General features: G+C 48.9%; 2 protein-coding genes across 10 annotated transcripts in view; one reads left to right on the plus strand and one right to left on the minus strand.

Annotated features, from left to right (window-relative positions):
• Window positions 1-920: 920 nt before the first annotated feature.
• NONO (non-POU domain containing octamer binding) lies at window positions 921-16,105 on the minus strand. 6 transcript variants are annotated; one of them, XM_077186098.1, is made up of 11 exons: window positions 15,937-16,105; window positions 14,250-14,418; window positions 11,434-11,654; window positions 10,135-10,436; window positions 8,036-8,131; window positions 6,958-7,154; window positions 6,107-6,191; window positions 4,992-5,094; window positions 3,626-3,668; window positions 3,209-3,318; window positions 921-1,954 (listed from the first exon to the last, which is right to left on the minus strand). In XM_077186098.1, exons 2-11 carry the CDS (start codon window positions 14,407-14,409, stop codon window positions 1,817-1,819), a joined length of 1,455 nt encoding a protein of 484 aa, XP_077042213.1. In that variant the 5' UTR covers window positions 14,410-14,418; window positions 15,937-16,105; the 3' UTR covers window positions 921-1,816. The 6 variants fall into 6 exon arrangements, with proteins under 6 accessions (XP_077042213.1, XP_077042215.1, XP_077042214.1 ...); XM_077186100.1 differs by having other exon boundaries at window positions 14,295-14,418; window positions 15,937-16,103; XM_077186099.1 differs by having other exon boundaries at window positions 11,434-11,627; window positions 15,937-16,102.
• The window catches only part of ZMYM3 (zinc finger MYM-type containing 3), a 32,039-nt gene continuing 24,928 nt past the window's right edge, over window positions 15,867-22,977 (plus strand). The window contains exon 1 of one of the 4 annotated variants that reach the window (XM_077186096.1): window positions 15,867-15,994. The gene's annotated coding sequence lies outside the window, so the exon portion shown is untranslated. Of the gene's footprint in view, window positions 16,015-16,210; window positions 16,616-22,977 lie in introns of those variants that run through there. The other 3 variants (XM_077186095.1, XM_054641237.2, XM_077186097.1) reach the window with 3 other exon arrangements.

The following is a 22,977-nucleotide window of genomic DNA, read 5'->3' on the forward strand; positions in this document are numbered from 1 at the left end:
TGATAACCACCATTAGATACCGCATCATCTCAGCAAACCAGCTGCTGATGCTTTCAAATGTGGAAAACAAATTAAGAAAAAGAAACAAAGAGCATTGGCTGCATCCTCTCTTCCATACACCTTATCATCCCATTCCAGGTTAACTAAAACCCATTCAAAGTCAGGGGTAAACTAATTAAGGCTCCAGAGTGATTATTTCATCTTCCCCTGCATTTAAAGAGTACCTACAGGACCAAACTCTAATTTAAGGTTCTTGCTGTGGCAACATTAGCCATCTCAAAATGTTTTTATCTTCCCCATGATGTCACAATTTTTCAAGGCACCTTCTTATGCTTTTAGGCTGTAACACTTTCTCTCTCCTCCCTTTCCCACCTAAATTTATTTCTAAGCTTCCCCCTTGGCAGTCTCAACTCTAGAGACCCAATGTGAGAGCACAAGCCACAGAAGGCTCCTGAGCCTACAGATTCCCTCAAGCATTACCCCAGATAAAGCATTACCCTTGCCAGCAGTGAGTCCTCTCCTTCCTATCCCAGCACAGGAGTTCTGGAAGGTCCCAGCCAGAGGCAACTGCAGCACAGAGCAGACAGACAAATCTGCACTCTGCACCTGAGAAAGGAACTGAGCTCCAGGACACACGGACAAGTCTTGTATCCCAGCTGCCTGCAACCACAGCAGACACACCCCAGGTATGTCAGCAGCTCCCTTTCCGCATTCTGACCCGCTGAAGTTGAAGGTCACATTCCAACCCACAAATAAAACTCATTCTGTGAGAAGGAAAACTGCTAGAAAATCCTCAGGGACTGAACACCCTCTTTACAGAGCTATGCAAGAACAACTTTCACACCATAACCTGAAGCTTCATTCAATTCAATCCACATGTAGACATTAGTACTAAAAAAAAGAAGAAACAAGACACCAGATAAAAAAGGCTTAAAATCCACTTTAATAATGCATTCCTGTAACATTCCTCAGACAAACTCAAACTTTTTAGTGGGACAATTACAGTTTGTGTTCAAACAGTTTACACGAAATGAAAAATCTTGTAGTACTTCTACACAAAAGACAGGCAAGGTTAGGATTATACAAACATTTGTTTCAGTTAAATCTTCAGCATGAGATACAGTATCTTTATCCAATAGATTGTACTTTACTACCAGTAAAAATAAAGAGATACAACACGTTATTAAAAAAATCCATCCAAACAAGAACCTCCCAGCCCTTCAGGCTGCACGACTGTCAACTACTTCAAAGAAACAAATGGTCCAGGTAAAAAGAGTAACTAACAAGTTAGGAGGGGAAAAAAAAAAAGAAAAAGAAACAAACAAAACCTCCTCCAATTCACTACATGACGGATCATTTGGAGCTATATAAATTTACAAAATCATGGGAGCTGCAAAGTATCCAAATGCTGCCCTAGTTCTCCAGAGACCCCCCCGTGCTCTTAAGCAAGGTACACTACTCTAAAAAAATGCCAAGACATACTGAAATTTTATCCAATTTAGTCTCATGATTTCAGCTGCAAATAGGTAACCTGGAATGGTCAAGGCATTAGGGTCCTTGTAAGATTTTACTGTTACTGAACCATGGCAGCCTCCCAGAATTCATTTTTCACTTTGAAATTAGGAATGCACCACATGAAATTTTCCAAAACCTTTACCAGTCAGACTGCACTCCCCTTGTCCTAGAGTGGCTTTACCAAAACAGGCCCTAATTAACTATCTTTAAAACGTCCCCCCTCCCCCCCAGGTTGAACCCTGTGTGTGGCCTGCCAAGATTTCCTCCTTTGGGGCGTGTACAGGGGATGGCTGAACCCTGCTCAGTATCTGCGGCGCTTGTTGGGGCCGAAATCCCCGCCCGGATTCCCTCGGTTGAAGGCGGGCGGGTTCCCTCCCATGGCGCCAAGGCCTTCCATGGCTCCACCCTGGCCAAAGCGGTCTGGAGGTGGTGGTGGGGTCTGGGAACGAGCACAAGTGCAGAAGATGCAGGAAGAAAAACAAGGAAGAACAAAGGGCAGTTAAAAGCAGTTTGAGTTGATTGCAATTCTACCAATATTCCACAATTCCAGCTGACCTCACTGCAAACATTCACCCCACCAAAAACATCCCCAGAGTCCCAAACCTGCACCACTGGACCACTGCAGAACAAAGCTCCTTTCCCCACACAACCTGCACTCAGCCATACAGGGCCCTGCTGTGCAGCAGGTGAGCCATCTGAACTCACCTTCCCTTTCCACTCCTGGCTTCACCTTCCCCCTTAATTTCCCTGTGTAGTGCACATTCCCTTAACCTCAGCTGCTTTACTGTCCCTACCACTTAGGTACAAAAGTTTTTAGACAAATAAAACTGTTCTGTATGATTAAACAAAACCAAAACCAACAACAAAAAAACACCAAACAAAAAAACAAACAAACAAACAAACAAACAAAAAAAAACCCCAAACAAAAAAATCTGTGTCATAGCAGTCACAACAGAGCAAGAAGTCTGAGTAGGAATGTTTGCAGGAAAACTGTTTATTGGACCAGTTCATAAAAACCACTGAAGGCAGATGAACTTTCAGGACAAGCTTTACTATGACTGCTGTTGTTTCTGCTGGTGACTGAAGTGCTGACACTGTGGGAGGGCCAATCCTCTGTGTGACAGAGAGGGATGACAAATGCCACAAAAGCCAGGGTTTATTGCAAAACCCTGCAGTAAAGTTTAAAACTAAATCAAATATAAATTTTTTTAAAAATCAAACAAATAAGCATGAACAGCACTGATTCTTTGCTTTTGACCTCCTAAGCAAATTAGCTGAACTCACTCTGGCATATGAGAACAGGAGATAACCCTTTTCTGGCTATGAAATTGGTGATGAACAGAACACTTCTGAAAGCTTGGCTTTGTACCTACAACAATCTACTCTCAAAAACCTCTCAATCTCACAAAGTGCTTCCCACTAGGTCATTTAAAACCAACCATATATTACTCCTAAGAGCTTTCTAACAAGCATTTTAGCACTAGCTCTCTTGGAAGTAAATTAAGCCATTATTAGACTTGGCTCAACCTCCTGAAAATTATCAGCTAGTACCAAGGCAAGATTAACTTCTAAAGATTTTAGCAGGAGTGAAGCAACACTCAGTACTTCAATTTTAGCAGCTAGTGCTTAATACTGGAAACAATATAATCTGCATTTTAGAGGTGTGCACAAAAAGCAGATGAAGATACACTACCATTCCCATGGCTCCATCAGGGATCATAGCTCCAGGACCAGCAGCAGGAGGTGCAGGAGCTGGGACATTGGTACCACCCATAGCTCCTCTATTGTTCATGCCAATGGTACCTGGAAAAGAAAACTGAGGAATAGTCCTGGCACACACACACAGTGACTGGGGTCTGCTCATCATCCCAGAGCCACAAATCATTGCTCCATGCAGGGACAGAGTCACAGCTTTGCACTATCAGGTCACGACCAGCTGATCTTGCTTTACAGCACGTTGTGTTTCCTGTCACATGAATACTTCCTCTTAACTAGCCTGGGAGATTACTTTGACTGAGTTTCTAAATAAGAAGCCAATAAAATGAGATCACTTAAAAAAAAGTGTAGATTTTGTAAGGAAATGAACATGCACAACAAAGAATACTCTTACCTCCCATACCCATCTGTCCCATTCGCATGTCTGGTGGCTCTCTCTGGAAAGACAGACACTCATCTCAACTGATAATCAGGCTTTTAAAAATGTAATTATACAAATTCAAAGAGTTCTGAGGATTTAGTACTGAATAATGTATAGAAAAGTAATTCCCAGGGTAAATGTCAAAGAAAGACAGGAGCAACCTTCACATGATAGCTGCTGAATGAATAGGTTTTATTTTAAATATCTCATTATAAAAGGTTGTTTTTCAGAATTATAATAAAACATCCAAAGCTGCACATGCAGACCTTAAAGACATCTTGATGGAAAGATGTGCTGAGGAGTAGTAACACATTAGATAGAATTAGTTTTGCTACTCCCTCAGCACAGCTAAGAAGCTTTTCCTGTTGAAAGGAATGCAAGCTTAAATAAAGACACAGTACTGGGTCACTTGCATTAAAATACCATTTAGTGAGCTCAATTTCTCTTTTATTAACCAAGCATCAGAAATACCTATCACAGACTTTTCTCACTGCAAAACCAGGAGCACTTCAGTGAGGGCACTATTTTTTTTTAACAGTGGTAAGTGAAGACAAGTTTCATTTCATCTGTAGTCTCAGTGCCATTATCCATCATATGAAGGCAATATTATTTGTAGGAATCAGGCTATCTGCTGCACAAAGAGAATATTCCAGCTCAGCCATGCTCTTGGCCCTTTGGTTTGACACACATTTACCTGTTTTGCCTAGGGGCCAAGTGTCACTAGTAAGCATTGAACACTTACCCCCAGCTGCATCAATGCCATTACACCACCTGAACAGCCCTACAGCTGCCTCCACAACAGAAAGTGCCTGGGACTGGAAACAAATTGTAAGGCATTTCTCTATAGAACTAGAGATACTGTTATCAAAAGGCAGGTTACTACCACGCTACACTACAAAAAAATACTTGACCAACCGACTTTAAGTACAAGCATAAACCATGCCTGCAGCAATGCCTTCAGTTGGGATCATTTTATCATGACTAAGACAGACTGCAAGCTACGGATATTGCCAGTCATATAATCACAACAGCCTTCTGCTGCAGTGCTTCAGGACAGTGTGTGTTGCTGTTAGAATAGAATTAGTCAGCACACATTTTTCTGAACAGCAAGACAGCTACAGAGGGCCGGCCCTACGTGAAGAGCAGTGGAACAGAACTGCAAGATTTAGTTTCCAGGCTAAACTGTATTAAGATTGGAGGGAGTCAATAATTTAGGGTAGACTGCACTACTGATGTACAGTCGTCCAACCAAGCTGAAAATTCACAGAAAGCTGTGCTGTGGAAGGGAAAAATCTACTGTGAGTGTAGAGATGTAATGGAAATGTAGAAGCACTCGTACCGCATCAGCAAAATTCCCTTTGAAGCCTTCCTGCTGGCGTCTCATCATCTCCTCCTGCTGCCTTCTCATCTCCTCCTCACGGCGCCTGCGCTCTTCCTCTTGCCTGCAAAGTCCAAGATGCTCAGCACAACAAACACCAACCACCTGCATCACTGTGTTGCAGTGCTGCCTCATGGATCTTCATTGGAAACTTTACACTTCAAACTTTCAGTTCTGAGTAGCCCATTTGAAAAAAAAACAACCACTTGTGTGTGTGTGTCTCATGAGGAGCAGCTGAAGGAGCTGGAGGGGCTCAGCCTGGAGAAAAGGAGGCTCAAGGGGGGCGTTACCACCCTCTACAACTGCCTGACAGGAGGGTGGAGCCAGGTGGGAGTCAGTCTCTTCTCCCAGGTAACAAGTGACAAGACAAGAGGAAACTGCCTCAAGTCACACCAGGGAAAATTTCTTCACCAAAACACTTACAAAGCACTGGCACAGGCTGCCCAGAAAGTGGTGGAATCACCATCCATAGAGTGATTTAAAAGATGTTTAGATGTGGTGCTTAGGGACATCGTGGGCTTGGCACTGTTAGATTTAACAGCTGAACTCATAATTTTGGAAGTATTTTCCAACCCTACACAGCAGCTGCCAAATGCATGCAGACTACATGCAATATCATGCATCAAGCCTGACAGCTCTCAAGCCCCTTCTATTACAAACAGTCTGGTAATCTTCCTGGAGCTTCTCAAAACAACCCCAAGACAAGGAAGTGCTACAATGGAGAGAGAAATCTCTGAGACCAAGTTACCCTCAAATGAAAACAGATGCTGAATGGGATTTCCCAATCTGCAGCACTGAAGCCACTAAATCACAGCAGAGATTCTGATTTTTCTATCTGCCTCATTTAAAGGAGCTTAACTGAGACACAGAAATGTGAAGAAGCACATACTAACCAATGGAAGAAACTCCTAACTCTTCCATCTTAAACCAAGTGTACACTCTTCCCTATGAACAAAAAAAGCCCAAAGTAACAGCACACTTGAGGTAGTAATTAAATTGTCACAATGAACAACTAGGTGCAGTGATGTTTTATTCTGCTCTGGATTCACAGCATTTCACAACCTGCCCCACCTTACCTGAGTTCCAACTGTTTACGTTTTTGTACTTCTTGGTTATGCAATTCCTCCATTCTCCTCAGCTCCTCCTGGCGCCTCATTAAATCTGTGTAAGACAACAGTAAAAAACACAATCAGACTCATCTCCCATGCCACCTCTTATGAATTCCTGAAGTACTATAACATAGGAGAGAAAAAGGTAACGGAGCCTTTACCAATACAGTAGCTTCTCCCCATGTTAGGTCTAATATGAGTCAGTGCCAGGTCCTGCCCTGGGTCACAACAACCCCTGCAGCTCCAAGCTGGGGCAGAGGGGCTGGAAAGGGCCTGGTGGGAAAGGCCCTGGGGGAGCTGCTCAGCAGCAGCTCAACAGGAGCCAGGTGTGCCAGAGGCCAATGGCACCTGGCCTGTCCCAGCCACGGTGGGGCCAGCAGGACCAGGACAGTGACTGTCCCCTGCCTGGGCACTGCTGAGGCCACTCCTCAAATCCTGTGTCCAGCTCTGGGCCCCTCACAACAACACAGACACTGAGGGGCTGGAGCGTGTCCAGAGAAGGGAACGGAGCTGGGGAAGGGTCTGGAACACAATTCTGATGGGGAGCAGCTGAGGGAGCTGGGAAAGGGGCTCAGCCTGGAGAAAAGAAGGCTTGAGGAGGAGACTCTACTGCTCTACAAGTACCTGAAAGCAGGTTAATGGTTGGGCTTGCTGATCTTTTCCACCTAAACAATGCTATCATTCCATTTATTTGCTGCTACCATGCTTGGTCGCACCACAGCTCCCCTTCAGTGGTCTCTAGCCAGCCTATTGAGCCACCCTCTCCTGGACAGTGCAGGGCCCTGCTCCCACCCTGGATGTATTTATCTGGCTGATACCTTGTCGCATGAGCATCACTTGGTGCTCGTGGCGAGCTGCTTCCATTTCCATCTCCAGCTTCTCTCGCGCTTCCTTGATGTTGCGATCTACTTGCTCTTGCTGCTGCTTCTCCATCTCTATCAAAGCCTTCCAACGCATGGCATATTCATACTCAAAGCTGCCAGGCTGTGCAAACCGAGGAGGCTGCTCACGCTCCCTGGCAAACAATGAAGAGCTAGTGAATGCTTCAGGAGAGCAAGGAGGAACCAAGAAAACTCCATTTGTGTGTCAAATGCCATAGCAGGCCCCAGTTAACTTGTGCCTGAGACACCAGTTTGTTTGCTCCTCAGGCATCATCTTATTCCTGCATGGAAGCTGTCCTCCTCCATAACAAGCAATGACACTGCTTTCATAAGAGATTCTGGGTAGAGCTTTAGAAATCCCCTTGAAAGCAACAGCCTTTGCTCCTGCTGCACATCTCATGGACAGATGCACTCCAGAAACAAACACTGCCCAAATGTGCATGCTATTTTCACTCTGCACCTGTAGAACAGGACTATTTCTAATTCCACCTCCTGAAGCTCTCATCTTCCTCACTTGAAAAATTCACGAGCTCACATGGTTTGCTAATGCCAACTGCTCAGATCACAGGATTCCTACCTATACTGGGGAGCCTTCTAAGACTCTGGTCTTATACCTGGATAGCTCTACAATCCCCTAATGCTATTCACATAATTCCTTAAATTTCTATTGTAGGTTCAAGTGTTTCCTCCATAGACTTTCTGTAATACTTCCCAGGGAATCTCATGTCATCTGTGTTATCTCAAATTGACCTAATTTTTTATTCCAACAACTGAAATAGACTTGTACAAAATATGTGAAGGCTGTCACTCTTATCCAGCAGTGTGGATTCAAAATCACTGTTTTCTTTCAGCCAATCATGGCAAGAGAAGAATGAATGCAATTCTCCTTCTAAAGTCAGGTCACATTTATGGAAAAAAAAAAGGAGGACCTGATGAGCAGTGATGAGCCACCCATCTAAGACTGAGACACCTGCCCACAGGCACTCTCCTCTCCTGCTGCATGCCAGATACATACTTGTGATATTGCTGGTTTTTGATGACTAGTTTCTCTGGTAGACCCTCCTCATCATCATACTGATCCATGGGCTCCACAGTGACAGGGCGAGGGAATCTGCAAAGAAAAAGTGAGGTGTTTTCACAAAAATTCAAGAACAAGCTTGCAGTTGTGGAAAGCACAACATATATTGCTTTTAGCACTGCTCACAGAAACTCAGAGCAGCTGGAGATCTCAACCAAAGTGAAACCAGGAATCACATTGAACTCTTTCTTTTTTTCTAGAATAGGAGTGTAACTGTAAATCATAATCCTTGTTTAATCCAAACCAAAACTGTACTGGAAGAATACTATTTGTAGTTACTTTTAAGTTACAGCTTAACTGGAATCCTGACATACTCCAGTAGGATCTACTCAGCATGAAGTCCTGTCTCTAGAGTGGCACAAGGCCATCTGTGCCTTTTTATGGCTATCTAAAGCAAAGAGCCACTACACCACTCCTCACTGGAGGCTGCAGGCTGTACCATCCTCTGCTGGTGAGGCCACCATGTGCTACTGTTGCTTGGCAACAGTGCTCTAGGAAGGTCCACTGGGCCCTTGTCTGAATTTCCACCCCCCAGGGAATCCACTGGTGCACTTCACAACAGACACTGCAGATGTGTGCTCCTGTCTCCCTGGCTTCTGCATGCAGAACAAAGTATTGACCTGGTCTCTGAATCAGCTCTCCACCACAGCACTGACACTGCTCATCCTCAGCACAAAGCAGCACCCCAGCTTCCCATGAGCTCTCAGTCCCATGTGCCAGGGCTGGGGAAATGAAGACAGATGATCCCGTTATGCCAGGTGGCAATGAGTACCCAGGCTCCAGCAGGAAGGCAGGATATGGAAGGCTAAAATCCATTTCCTCAGCTGAAGATCCATAATACAGCTTTGCACTTTGATGTGACATATTCAATTATTAATAATCTTATTTTCTAACATGAACAGATTTCAAACATTTATCTAGCTTTCCTGTCTTGAACTAGGACAAACCAGAACAAGTTTAATCAAAACCAAAGCCAAACTAGAAAGGAACAACAGACTCATTTGTGGTCTTAGGTACCACAACCTAATGAACTGATAGCTATAAAGAGATTGAATGTTAACCTTAGCTATGCATTGATAGTGATTAGTTTTGCATGAGCACTTTTAAAAATCTGTTTTCATGGTTCTTTCAGATATAGACTTCTGAATCAGCAAAAGCTCCCTAACAGTAATCCTCCTGTAGAGCACTACTCACTATGCTGGTTATCCTCAAGAAGCATTAGGGAGAAAAACAGGTATTAAAAATGAAATAAGCAAAACCTGCTTTTTGAAACTGAATGTGCTTGTGTATAGCTGTACCGCTGCAGATCCACAGGAGGTGAGGAGCACAAAACTTCCAAAAATGACTTTAAAAATGAGCAATGCAGCTCCATTTCAGGAAGTGTTCTAGTCACAAATTCTAGGAGTGTAATACAAAACAGTTTTTTTTTTCTCAGAGATCATAAATGGCTCCCTCTTAACAAAGCAACAAGCTGCTTTGTGGAATGCAACTGTAATTGGTCATTTGCTTGAGCAAGTTCACATAATTATGAGAACATGATTTTCTGCCTTACATTCAAGTACAGGGAAAGCAGTTTATAATGGTGAAAACTCCACACAATCCAATCTATGTGAGCAGCCTCTCCAACAGATCCCATGCCCACAGTGGCATTCCACCCTGTGGAATCCCGCCCCAAGACTCTCCCTTTTAGTGACCCCGAGTGTACAATTAAAACACTTGCACTTTGTTTCCAAACAAGTTATATGGATGGTCTCTGAAATAGCTCCTGTTCTTAACGGCTGCTTTAATTGCCCTAAGGTTGTTTTATGGAGAAAAAGTTTATTGGGAAGTTTTATGCACTTACCCCACTAGCAGCTTCCCAGAAGAAAGCTTTCAGACCTGAGCTTCAGCACAGACTGTCTCTTGTTGGAACAAAGCTAAATAAAATTCTCCCCAGGCCAACCCCCATCATCACCTCACGCCCCACCTGCCCCACTGTGGTGCTAGAACCAGCGTTCAGCAGCCAATGCAGAGCACCCCTCCCCAGGCACACTTACGTAGTCAGCAGGAATGACCCATCACTACATCTATCCAGCGCTTTCCTAGCGGCAGGCTTCCCTGAGAACTCCACAATGCCTTTCCCAGAGGATCGTCCTCTGTCATCCACAATAACCACAGCCCTTTCCACCTGGCCAAACACTGAGAAGGCCTCCTCCAGGAGCTCATTGGACACAAACTGAGGCAGGTTCCTGACTGTCAGCGAGGCGCTGTGGCAGGCAAAGCGCACTCGGAGCTGCTTCCCACGCAGAGGCATGTTGTCCAGTTCCACCTTGGCAATCTCTGCCAGGGTGCGAGTTTCCTGCAGAGAAAAACAGCCTGCATTAAAACTCCCAGAAAGGCACGGGAATAAACACAAGCTTATTTCTCCATAACAAGTACTTCTGAGAGAAATAAATGATTCTCGTGCCAAAAAGCACAGCTATTCCTTATCGTGAATGACTGAACAGCCAGAGTTTGGGGACAGGGAGGGTGAGAAATATATAACAAATACCTAAGTTTAGTCCAACAGCTAGTGTGAACTAAGCAAACAATGACATTTTCATTATGACACATAATTATATTAAGGCTACAAAGCACCTTTTTTTAAACAAACAAATACATTTAAAAAAACCAACTCCGATTCATCTGTTAACCTTAAGTCTGATAAGGAAATGCTGACAGTATGACAATCTGTGAAAGACCTTCTATACCACTTTCACACCTTTCATGCCACTTTCCCACCTTTCCACTCACTGAAGTAACTACCAAGCACCTGCACTACATAAAAGTGGCCCAGATATGGCTGTGGGAACCTCATCCACTCACCTCAGGGCTTTCACAAAGGTGGTGCACGAACCACAGAAATCTAAGAACCACTCTATGGTGGTAGCTACTTCCCTTTCACACACACTTCAACATGATCATCTAGAGATCCCCTAGCCCAAGAGCATTAATCATGCCAGAAATGCTGCATGACAAACTATGCCCATAGGAATTCCATATTCCAGAAATAGAAAAGTTCACTTTGTCTATAATAGCATCACATTCATGTGAGTTTTTTTCTGCTTTCTACCAGCTGATTTCAGAATAAATTTATCAGATCTCTCATAACTCCTGCCACAAGCTGCCTAAATTCACATCTCTCTTAAAAGCAAGCCCTAGACCAACCACTTGGAAGCTAATCCCATATTCCAGGTTACTAAAATCATCAGCAGGTGTAATCAGCAAGACATCAGAACATCTACTACTTTCAATTAGCAATAGTGCTCCATTGTGAGCCATCACCACAAAACTCCCCAAACTGCCAAGTCACTCACCAGCCTGATAAAACCAAAGCCTTTGTCCTTGTGTATGAAGACTTCCCCTGCCTTGCCATACTTCTCAAACAACTTTCTCATCTCTTCCTCTGTAATATCTGGGGGCAGATTCCCCACAAAGAGGCGGCTTCTTTGGGTGAAGGTCTTTTCACCGGGTTTCCGGAAATTCTTCAGGTCAATAGTCAGGCCTTCATCTGAGGGGAATAAGGTACACAGCTGCTCTACAGTTGGGGGGATAAATTTTATTAGCTTTCATCACAGTGACCACAGAGACACAGGATAATACAGGTAACACACCCGTTCATTTTGGTCTTAAACTTCTCCAGCCATCTCTCCAGCAACAAGGGGGTTTTATGTTTTATTTCAGAATGGTCCCATAGCTTTTTTAAAAGAAAACTGAACCTCAGTGCTCATTAACACCAGTGAATGACAGTCTAGAATTGGAGAAAACAACACACTGCAGCTTGAAATAACATCAAATATTTCACTCAAACTTTTTGAGATCTGGTCACGGTAACTGGCCCGCAAAAAAAACCCAACTGCAGTCACAACACAGGATTTTGCTATTACAACACGAATAATTACAGAAAAGCCACAGTTAAGCCAGAAAACAGATTTTTACTCAAAAACACACAAAAACAACTCCAGATGTCTAGAAAAATATGAAAATAAGAGGAAATTTTGTTCAGACAGATAACATTTCAGATAGCTGTCATTCTATGAGATGGGTTCCAGAGTATGGGTTTCCAAGCTGAAGAGAAGGCTGGAATAGTTAAAATAGTGGGGAAAAACACCAACCCAAAATTTAAGAAAAATCCTGCCATATAGATGAGCCCTCAGAAAAATTACAAGATTAATTATAAGAAAAATATCCCTATTCAGTAAGTTCTGCTAGAAGAGATTTTTAAAGTTGGAAAAGACCTCTGAGATCAAGTCCAAGGTTAAAATATTTTCTGAGCTGTCCAACAGAAATAAACACAAACAGTAACATTCTCAAATCCCCACAGGCATATACAATCTTTAACCCTTAATTCAGCAAGAGTCCAGCATGATCCTGAAAGCTCTGTTATGTGCCAGACAAAGGTGTGGATTTAGCATCACTTTATCACTCTGTGCCCCATTTTCTTAAACACACATGGAACTTAACCACAGGACTATAGGGCACAGAAAGCAACTCCTTTGCTTTGCAGAGGACACAAGTCATGGTCACACATATGAAATAAACTGTGAACATCAATGGTTTGATTCCAGTTACCAAATGGCACTAAATGAGAGAGACTGTCCATGCAAAGACAATGCAAGGAGAACCCTTTGATAGGAGTAAGCACACCTCCATGGCCAACACTAAATAACCAGACAGAGTGTGCCCAGAGAAGAGCAGTGAGATTAACTTATCCACCTCACACAGCAAAGGTGCAGGAATGAAACGTTTTTCCTTGTTCACAGCATGTCCATGAGTATTTGGGGATCAATTGCAAGGGCTGTGGATACAACACGAGGTACTTGGACAGAGTTACACTCAGGGGTACACAGAGTACCACTGTTCTGCCTCAGGAGATCCATGCAGAAGAGTGAGACACACTCATTCACTCCCTCCAAGCTGATTCCTGTGGGAATTCCCCTGTACAGCTGTACTGTTATTGTTTTCAACCTGACTGGAACCGGCTGCTCTGCCACTCTTGTCTGTTATTGTCTGGGAACTGATAAAGAGCCTGTTCAACTCGACCACTTAACAAAAACATGCCGGATTTTTACCTGCCCAGTATATTTGACACAAAAAACCCCACTCTGAGGAATCACACAAAACGCACAGGTGATTTCTACACATTTTTGTTTTGAACAGCCAAAGTGTCCAGACTTTTAAAAAAATTAAAAATCCACATCTAATAAAACTAAAGCACTCTTTCCCCCCCCAAAAAAATGCTAACGGAGATGTCTCGCCACTTCTAAACCATCAGGTTAGATCAGTTCAGGCCCCTGAAGCCATTAACGCGTTCTGTCCCAGCTCACAAGCACCCGCTCTGGAGCGCCACTCCACACTGACCAGGAAAACCCGGACACCCGCTGGAGCAGAACGGCTTCAGCAATGTTAACTGGCATTAAATACTGAGTGAAGCTGGGCATCTCCCGGTTCCTCATTATAAAAAAAAATTAAAAAAAAAAAAAACAGTCTTAAGCGGCACCTGCAGACAACGCTGCAACAACGTTCTCACTACAGCATAATCTTCACCGATTCTTACTTTCTTACTGCTGTATAATCTAGTAATTGCTCTAGCAATCAAGCTTATTAACTTTCTAGCTTCCTAAGAAAACCTGTATTGAGAAGCCATCTGTTATGCCCGGGGAAAAAACAGGAACCAGACAATGAAAGACAGAGCTCCTTATATTCGCGACGCTTAAAGACACACTGTCAAGAACGCACTGACTTTCAAACTGTAAGTGATCTTTTCCTGGTATTTTGAGACAAAGACAGAACCTCTATATCGCTTTCTCTGCTTTTAGGGACGCAAGAAACTCACGAACACAAAAAACTTACGAACGAACACCACAGGACTCGCGCGTACCCACGAACGGACTGAGCAAAACCAAAAGAAAACGCACAAATACAACCCAGGCGCAACTAAAACCGCAGCTTCCAACATGGGGAAAAAACTGATATAGCAGGAGATGCTGCAGCCTGCTTGGGAACCTAAGGATTTATTGTTTTAACTTGGAAATCCGGGTTCCTTTTGTTCCTGCCGAGACCTGTTGCACGCCCGAGGGCCGCAGCTAACCCGAGGTTTCCCGCTGCACCGAAGCGGTCGCTCAGCGCCTACCCAGAGCGGGGCCGGGCGGGCCCCCGCGGCGGGCCCGGGACTCACTCTGGCTGTTGGCCTGCTGCCCGTTCGCGGGGATGGACGGCGGCGGGTGCTGCTGGTGCTGCTTGCGCGGAGCGTGGTTCTGCTTCTCCATGTTGAAGCCCTTGTTGCCCTGCATCTTCCCCACCTAAAAGCAACACACGCACGGTCGGGAAGCGGCCCGGACCTCGGTCCCGGCTGGCTCCCGCCGGCCCCGCGTGCAGGGGCGGGGCGGGCCGCGCAGGCCGCACCGGGCCCCGGCGGCGACGGAGTGGGTCCGAGCCGCAACCCTACCGCCCCCGCGACCTCACCTGGCGGCAACACCGGACGGGGACACGGACACCGGGACAGGCACCGACCCCGGACACAGACACCGGGACGGAGAGGGGCACCGGGACCGCGGCGGCCCTGAGAGGAGAGCGCGCGGCCGGAACTCGCGCAGCCTAACACGGCGCCCCTCTCCCTGAGCTCCTATTGGTCACCTGGCGCCCGCCGCCGCGCCGCTAACTGGCCAAGCCCGCCGTCACTCACAGCGGCCGCCGTAGCGGGGCGGGACCAGCTGGCCGTGCGCGGACCCCATTGGTCAACGGGGCGGCAGCGCGCGCTGCCAATCACGGCGGCGGGCACTAAGCTTGGGTGAGAGGCGAGCGGGGGACAAAGGGAGCGCCGCGAGCCGCACCGCGCGCGGCGCGCAGGCGCGGTGCGGGCGCGCGGGGGCCGCGCGGTTTTAAAGGGCCAGCGGCGGCGCTGAGCGCGTGCCGCCCCGCCGCGCCCCCCGACGGCACCGGGGCGGGTCCGGCCTTGGTTTCTCCACCCCGGCCAGTGAGCACCGGAGCCCGGGCAGCGCCAGGGGACGGCCTGTGCCGATCCGCTCTCCTCCAGATGGTTTCCATCCCCGTGCCCGCTCCTTGCCGCCTCCAGTTGCGGGCTCCCCCTCGTCGTCCGGACCCCGTTCCCGTCGCTGCCCCGCTGTGCGGAGGAAGGCGGCTCCTGCCCCTGGGAGCGGACCGGACGCTCTGGGAGCGCGGTCGTATTGTGCCTCAGGCGGGTTTCGTTTCACCGCCTTGCAATAAACCCTACCGCTTCCCACCGCCTCACCGGTGCAGGTGCCGCGCGCCCGCGGCCACCCCGCTCCCGGGCACGGGACCCCGGGGCGGCTCACAGCCCTTGCGGAGCGCCCACAGCTTTCCCGCAGCTCCGCCGCCCGCTCCCGGCTGTGCCCCCGGGTCCCAGCCCACGCTCAGCCCCGGCACCCCCGTGTGCCCGCAGGCTGGGAAACCTCAGGCTCCTGGGGGCGGGAGCGATGGGTGATCCCCCCACCCGATGGAGCGGGGCAGCCGAGAGCTGCATGCGGCCCCGCTGAGCCAGAGGGGGCCCGGGTCCCGCCGGCAGGGGACCCCCGGGGAGGAGGGGACAGCGCGGTGGGCACGGATGGAGGCGGGAAGGGGGAGCCGCGGGCGGCGAGGCCAGGTGGGCGCTGTCACGGCTGGGGAAGGGCACGCCGGGCTCTGCGCGGTGGTGCGGGAGCGCAGCCCGGGCACGGGAGGGGGATCCCGGGGGGAGGCGGTGCCGGGAATGGGGGGCGCCGGCCCAGGCGGTCCCTCCCGGGGGCGGTACCGCGTCCCGGGCCCCCGCGGAAGCCCCGCCCGGCCGCGCTGTCACTCACCGCCCTGGGGAGACGCTCCAGCTTCGGGGAGGCGGTGGCGGCGCCCGGGCTCGGCCGGGTGGGTCCCCCAGCGTGCAGGTAGAGGCCGTGCCGGTGCGGCCGGACCGGACCCCCCGGGACGACAGCGGGGCTGGGGCCGGGAGAGGCGGCAGCGAGAGGGTTAAGGGGGGGGCGGGGAGCGGGGTGGCGAGCCCATTCCGTGCGATCCGCTCCGTGCTTTGCGGGTGGCCGCGTGGGCACCGGCGGGAACCGGGGCGCCCCGTTCTGGCCCGCCCCCCCCATCGTGCTCCCCCCCCTCACTCCGCCGTGCCCCGCCAAACCGCGGCCGTCGCCCGCGCCCGGCTCCGTGCTGCCCGCCCGCCGGGACCCGCTCCGCCAGGTGGATCCGCCCCACGTTTTCCAGCCGCCCGTGGCGATCCAGGCTGTCGCGCCGATCCCGCGCTCGGGGCTCCGCTCCGCGTTTCCGCAGCAGCCGCTCGTGAGCGAGTCTCGCGAGCCCCGGCCCCACCGTGGCCTATGAGAGCGCGTCCCTCGCTCCGCGCAGCCAATAGGGCGCCGCCGCCGCCCCCCCGTCGGCTGGCAGCGCGTTGAGGGCTCCGAGCGGCGCCTCCATTTAAAGGGGCCGCGACCCGAATCCGGGTTCTGGGTAGAGCGGGCGGCGCAGCACCGGGAGAGCCAGGTATGAGCGGTGGCGGCCGCGGGCGTGCCCCGGCGGTGTCCCGGGAGGTGCGGATGGGGTGATGGGCCGGTCTTGGGGCCCCGCGAAGAGGGGGCGGGGCGGGCGCGCGCGGCGCGGGTACCAGGGTGGAGGGGTGGGTGACCCCCCTGGGGAGGGGGGGGGGGGGGGTGCGCGCCTTGCGGGAGGGGGCGTGGCCGATGCCCCTCGAGGGAGCGTGGCCGGTGCCGCTGGCCCCCTCCCCGTGGCGGCCGCTTGGGGGCGCCCTGCGGTGGGTCCCGGTGGTGGGGGGAGCGCTGTGCGACCCTCGCTCCTTATGGGGGATCTGGGCTGTGGGCTCCCTCGGGATGGATGGGGAGCCCCAGCCTGACCCCCACCCCTTGCAGCTCCGATCCAATGGAGAACCCAATGCGAATTACTCTGCAGTGCGGGGGAGGCGGTGGTCTCTGCACCCCTCCCGGTATTGCTGGGGAACGCACTTGCCTGGCCCCCATCCTCGCCTCGGTTCCATGGAGACCCCCGTGGGCCCTCGCTCTGGAGGGGGGTGGTCTCTGGACTCCCCCGGAATGGATGGGGAGCCCCCCATGTGACCCCCATCCCCAACCCGTGCCCCCTGCAGTGTGGGGATCGTGCGACCCTTATGCCTTTTGGGGAGGGGTCTGGGCTCTGGGTGCCCCCGCTGTGGCTGAACCAGCCTGACACTCATTCCCACCCTGCTTCCATGGAGACCCCAGCGAGATCCCTGCCCCTGTTGTGGGAGGCGGTCTCTGGGTACCCCCGCGGTGGATGGGGAGCCCCAGCCTGGCCCATCCCTGCTGTGGGCTGACACAGGGAGGTGTGAGGGGCAGCCCTCATGTGGGACTGGGCTGGCTGTGCCCCCCAGCCCCGGCACAGGCTGGGCCCAGGGTTTATGGCCCTGAGTGCTCAGCCCAACGGGCCCTGTCCTTACTGAGGGGCTGTGCTGAGCAGTGACAGCAAACAGCCCTGGCAGCCTCTAGCCTACAGCTCTGCCCTGGTGCTCGGCTCTCTCCGTGTCCCCAGGGGCTCAGCCTTTATGGTGCTGTCACCACACGCAGGAGCAAAGTCTGTGGGGTTCACAGCTGCTGCTCTGTGAACTGGGTAACCTTTCTGACAGCCTTCCCCTGTATGCGGGGGAGTCTGCAGCCTCCTCAAGGCCTGGAGGGGGTGTGTGTCCCTGGGTGTGTGTCCCTGGGCACCCTGTGCTGCTCTCGAGGATCTGGCCCCATGAGAGGAAGGTGCAGCCCCAGGGGCTGGAGCTGCCCTGGGCTGCTGCTGAAGCCTCCCCATGTGGGCAGTGTGGCTGTGGCCAGCAAGGTGCCCTGAGGAGAATCAAGCACCTCCTGTGTGGTTGGTGGAGGTGGAGGCAGGCCTGGCGAGGCAGGGAGCTGGCTGTGCTGTGTGCCCAGCAGGGAAAAGGCCCTGGCATCAGATATGCTGTGTGGGCAGAGGCAGCGCTGGACGTGTCAGGTGATGGTGGGGGGTAGGATTTTCAACTGAGTGCTGAGGGATGGTTCCTGGAGTCTCTTTTGATGAGGATGAGAGCTGCTTCATTTGTGCTCTCCTCTGCTCCTGCTGTGCTTCCAGGTATGGCTTTTGTTCTAGGCTATAGCTTCTTTCCTTTTCATTGCAGCTGCAATCCCCAAGAAAACTTTTAATCTGCATTTTCTCACCTAACCCTGCCTAGCCTGGGATCAAAGCTGATGATAAGAGCATAGCCCTGTTGTTATTGTGAGCTCAACCTTATGAAGGGAATATCCACAGCCTACAGAGCTGTAATGACTAACCTGAGCCTCACAGCTCCATAGTGCATATTTGCACAACCTCTTTATCTCTCTGCACCTGCTCACATCCCTCTCCCTGTGAGTGCCCTTGCTTTGGAAGATGACAGTGAGTAACACCAGATTCTCCCACATCTCTGGCAGCCAGACGAATGGCCCAGGCTGTGGCCATGGCCTCACTTCAGGGGCAAAGCCCCTTGTATGATATCTCTGTGGATGTCTTGTGGTCAGTGATGCTGGGATGCACAACTGTGATGGACACAGATGTGCTGGCAGAAGCCTTGCTGCAGAAGGGTTGTGGTCAAAGCCATCCAATGGAAGCGTGTAATAGGCTACAGCTGTGACAATGCATTTGTTAGTTTAGCAAAGGCAGTGCTAAGGATTTGAGTGGATTTGTGTTTTAGTGTCAGCAGTGTTTTATTAACTTCTTTCTTGGCTGATGGTACATGTCAGGCTGATGGTACATGGCAGTGTCTGAGACCATCCTCCAGCACCTTGGTGGCAGGCACCTTGCAGAGGGATCTGGGACTGTCAGTGAGGCAGAGGAGACAGCTCACACTGTGTTTCCAGTATTTTGGCTCTGCAGGGCCTCTTAAGGAAAATTACATGTTTTGCCTTCAAAGATAGATCCTCTCAGAAACTCTGCCCTTTTGTTTTTTTTTTCTTTTTCCTTATGCAGTAAGGTTTATTTACAGAACCACAAACAGATTTGGGTTGTAAAGGATGTCTAGAAGTGTCTGGTCCAACTGATCTGCTCACAGCAAAGCTGACTTGAGGCCTTGTTGTTCAGAGATTTGTCCAGTTGGGTTTTGAGGACCTCCAGGCAGTCTGTGGCCTGTCCCAGGCTGCAGCACTCCTCTGGAGAGTCACCTGCTGTCCCTGCAGCTGTCCTCTCCAGCTGCTTGTGGGATGTGCCAAAACACTTTATCAGGTGCTCTGATGCCTTCCTGCAGCATTTGGGCAACAGGTAGACAGACCTGATGACCATCTGGTTTTTACCACTTCCAGGTCTTCTATTTTTTTTAATCATTGTCTTGATATCATTAAGGCAGTTTGGACACACACTGCTCAAGCACGCTGTACCTCCAAGCCTTTTTTGTTGAGCTTCTGATAGTACTTCCAAAGCTTTTTTACCCACTCACCCCTTTTCCCTGCATTTAACACTATTTTGGCTGTACAAATACCAGGAGAATTTTCTCTTGGACTTGATGGCTGAGTGGAGTTGGTTCTTGAAGCTGAATTGCTCTCCAGGTAGCATTGCTGCTAAGGGTGTACTTAGATTTGTTGCTCTTTTCTCTGTTGCAAAGCCTTGACACTTAGTGCTTTGGGAGATCCTGGTCTTAGGAGGTGTGAGGGGATCCAAGCCATTTCAAACTGCTGCCAGGATGGCATTCTGGATGGATGAGGATGCTCCTGTTGCCTGTCTTAGCATTTACTGCTGTGGTTAGCATTAGATAGTGCTGAGATTGAGGAATGTTGTCAGTTTTATTTGAAATGTTGCAGGGAGTCTCCTGGTAAACCTAATTCCAGGCAATTCTGTGAGATCTCTGAAATTTGTCCTTCTTGCACTTTGTTGAAACTTTGAGGTAAAGTTTCTGGAATGCAAGCTCAAAATCCAGTTTGGTCATTGCTGCCTTTGAGGAATTTACAGGAGACTCATGGCTGTGTGTTGCAGCACCAGCTGCTCAGTGCTGGAGGATTTGGCTTTCTGGGTTCAGGGTGGTTGTGATACATTTGAGGCCTGCAGCCCTGAGCTGGGGCTCCTGCTGTAGGAAAATCTAGTGGTGATCTCCTTTCCTGGCTTTGGGACTATCAAAAAACAATTGCTGGAGTCTCAGTGCTGCTGGTGAAATTCTGGAAAGGCCCTTTTTTCCCTGTGTACCAGTTACTGTTGTGTGGACAGTCCCAGTCACACGTGGAGACTGTTCTGAGGGGGATGTGGTGAAAGCTGCTGCAGTTTGTGCTGATTGAGAACCAGTAACACATCTGGAGGTGGGACAATATTTGCCAAACCCTGCCTGCAAAGCACAAGGACTTGACCAGTGGCATCTGCAGGAGCTGTGGCTGACTTGGAGTGAGTCACTGCATGTAAAACCTCCAAGTCACAGAGGGTTTACAGATCCCATGGTCAGTTGTGTTTATGAGCTTGTCCAGCTTTGATTTCCAGCTTTTTGCATCCTTGTGTGTATCTGTCTGTATCTCTAAGGAGATGTCTGCTGTAGATCTTCTTTGTGATTTTTTTGAGATGGGTCCCATCTCCCTGTTTCTTTTCAGAGAACACAATAGGTTTAGCACTGAAGGGTGTTTTCTAAACCATGGCTGATGCATAAAGCAGTGGGATTCTTGTGTTACTGTGTCATTTTTATTTATTTTTTTTTAATTTGAACCATCTCAACTCTTCCAATGACTGTTATCAATTGTAAACAGTAGCCAAGAATGAGACAGTGATGGTCTAAGAGGGCACTGTGAGCAAGTAGCACAGTACTGAATGTCACCAAGGGGGCTTTGTGCTCTTTGAGTTTGCAGCTCAGAGAGCTGCCTCTCCAAAAACATTAGTAAGTAACAAAATCCTTTCTGCTCCTTTCTGGAGAATTTTGACTGGACTGGAACATGGTCCACAGTAGTGTGCTTAATTTACTGGTGATTGTTTGTAAATTCATTTGGGTTGAAGTGAGTTAGCCAATACGTAATAAAGGTTTGCAGTGCTTGGATTTAGAATGCTATCAGCTGTCCAGATAAACTCAGATAAGTCACAGCAGAGAAGCTGGACTCACCACTCAAAGTACAATATTGTTGATGAAGATATGTTGACTGAGACCATGCTGGTAGGACATGATATTACTTTCTTAATGTTTTATTCATTGAACTGTGTATTGACACTATATTTGTTGAGAAATACTAGGTAGAATGTTACTGTTGGTTCAAAAATTTGGCACAAAAAAATAGAAGCTTCTTCCAGAGATCTGCTTAGGTCTTACAGACCATATAGATAGAAAGTGGCTGAAATGTTCATTTAAGTGTCTTTTGTAGTTATTAATTATTTTCATATTTCACATTATCTCTAATAATGAAAAAGATAATCCTTCAGCCTTCAAAAGTATTGAAAATCTGAATACACATCCATGAACAGAAGTCCAGGACAGATTCTCAAGCAGTTCCTGTTCCTTTGTTAGAGGACAGCAGTAACTGCATGGCTGTGGGATTTTTTTGTGGGCTGTAAAGACTTCTGAGATGTTCTCTTCATCAGGAGGGAGTAACAACAGCTTTTTTTTTTTTTTTGCTGTCTGTTTTTAATTAAATGTTTGATGGTAGATCCTAATTTCTGTAGGTAGGCCACATATTCCCCTGCTAATGGTTACCTGAGTTACAGCACCACTGATGTCTTTAATAAGCTGGATAAAGTCCCAGGTAGTCACTTGGATGTGGTTAAGTGTCCTGGCAGAGATGTTGCACTTCGAGCTTCCAGACCTGAGAGAAGATCCCACGTGCCCCTCTTTGGCATGAAGAGCTGGGGAGGTCTGGTGGTCACAGGTTCTGGCTTTGGCCATCAGTGTCATGTCCTGTGCCAGTCCTGCACACCTGGAGAGGACCCCCAGCTGTCCCATCACTCCTGTGGAAATGCTTACTTGCTACCTGAGAAGCATTCTGCTGCAGGCTGTTGTGCAAGAGACTTTGCCCTTCAACGTGTTCTTCCCAAGAATATATCTCTTACTGGATACTCCAGGGAGTAGCACTTACTCCTAGGTGAGGAGTTCCCAAATGGAGCAGTTATATGTGCTGCCAGGTGCAGGATTTCAGCACACTGCCTCCTCTTGGTTTGTTGCACTGTACTCTCCTTGCTGCCAGGATGTGGCTGGAAAAGAGGAAGATTTTGAGCGGACCAGTGACCAAACCCCAGTGATTGAGCTGTGCATTAGCTGGTCCTGGAATAAGAGAGGTGATGGCTTGTGGTGGATCATTTCAGCACCTGCCAGAAACAATAAGCTATTCTGTTTCTGTTGTGGAAAGTGACGAAAAGACTTTACCAGAGATAAAGTGCATGCTCTGTTTGCAGCTTAACTCACTGTGAAGCTCAACAGAAGGCCCAGACAAATCTGTCTGCCTGGGGCAGACAGAAGTAGAGCTTCTTACCTTGCTGCAGCAGAGCAGCTCTAATTTCCTCAGGTTGAGTTTGATTTCAGAGCAACCCACAGAACTGGAAAATACCATTCTTTCCTATTTTGAGAGCCTCCTTCCTCATTCTTATCAGCTGGTAGTTGAAAGCCACTATAAAGAATTCATTGTCAGGGACATTCTGTGCTTTCCCACTCACACTGTTTGTGAGCATCACCTTAGGTTCAGCCTCAACTCTTAACTCCATCAGCTTTTCCAGATTCTTTTAAATATATCAAGAGTAGGCATTCATCTGCCCTGTATCATTTTGGAGCTTCGATGCAGCAGGTTGAAAATAAACAAAAGAAAAATACTTCTGAAACCTGAATGTTGAACTGCAGGACTTAAAATCACTGGAATTTTAGGAGGTCCAAAGTATAAATTGGTTCAAAGTGGGATTAGGCAGATTCACAG

This window comes from Agelaius phoeniceus, chromosome 14 (genome assembly GCF_051311805.1).
Source record: "Agelaius phoeniceus isolate bAgePho1 chromosome 14, bAgePho1.hap1, whole genome shotgun sequence".
Classification (NCBI taxonomy): Eukaryota; Metazoa; Chordata; class Aves; order Passeriformes; family Icteridae; genus Agelaius; species Agelaius phoeniceus.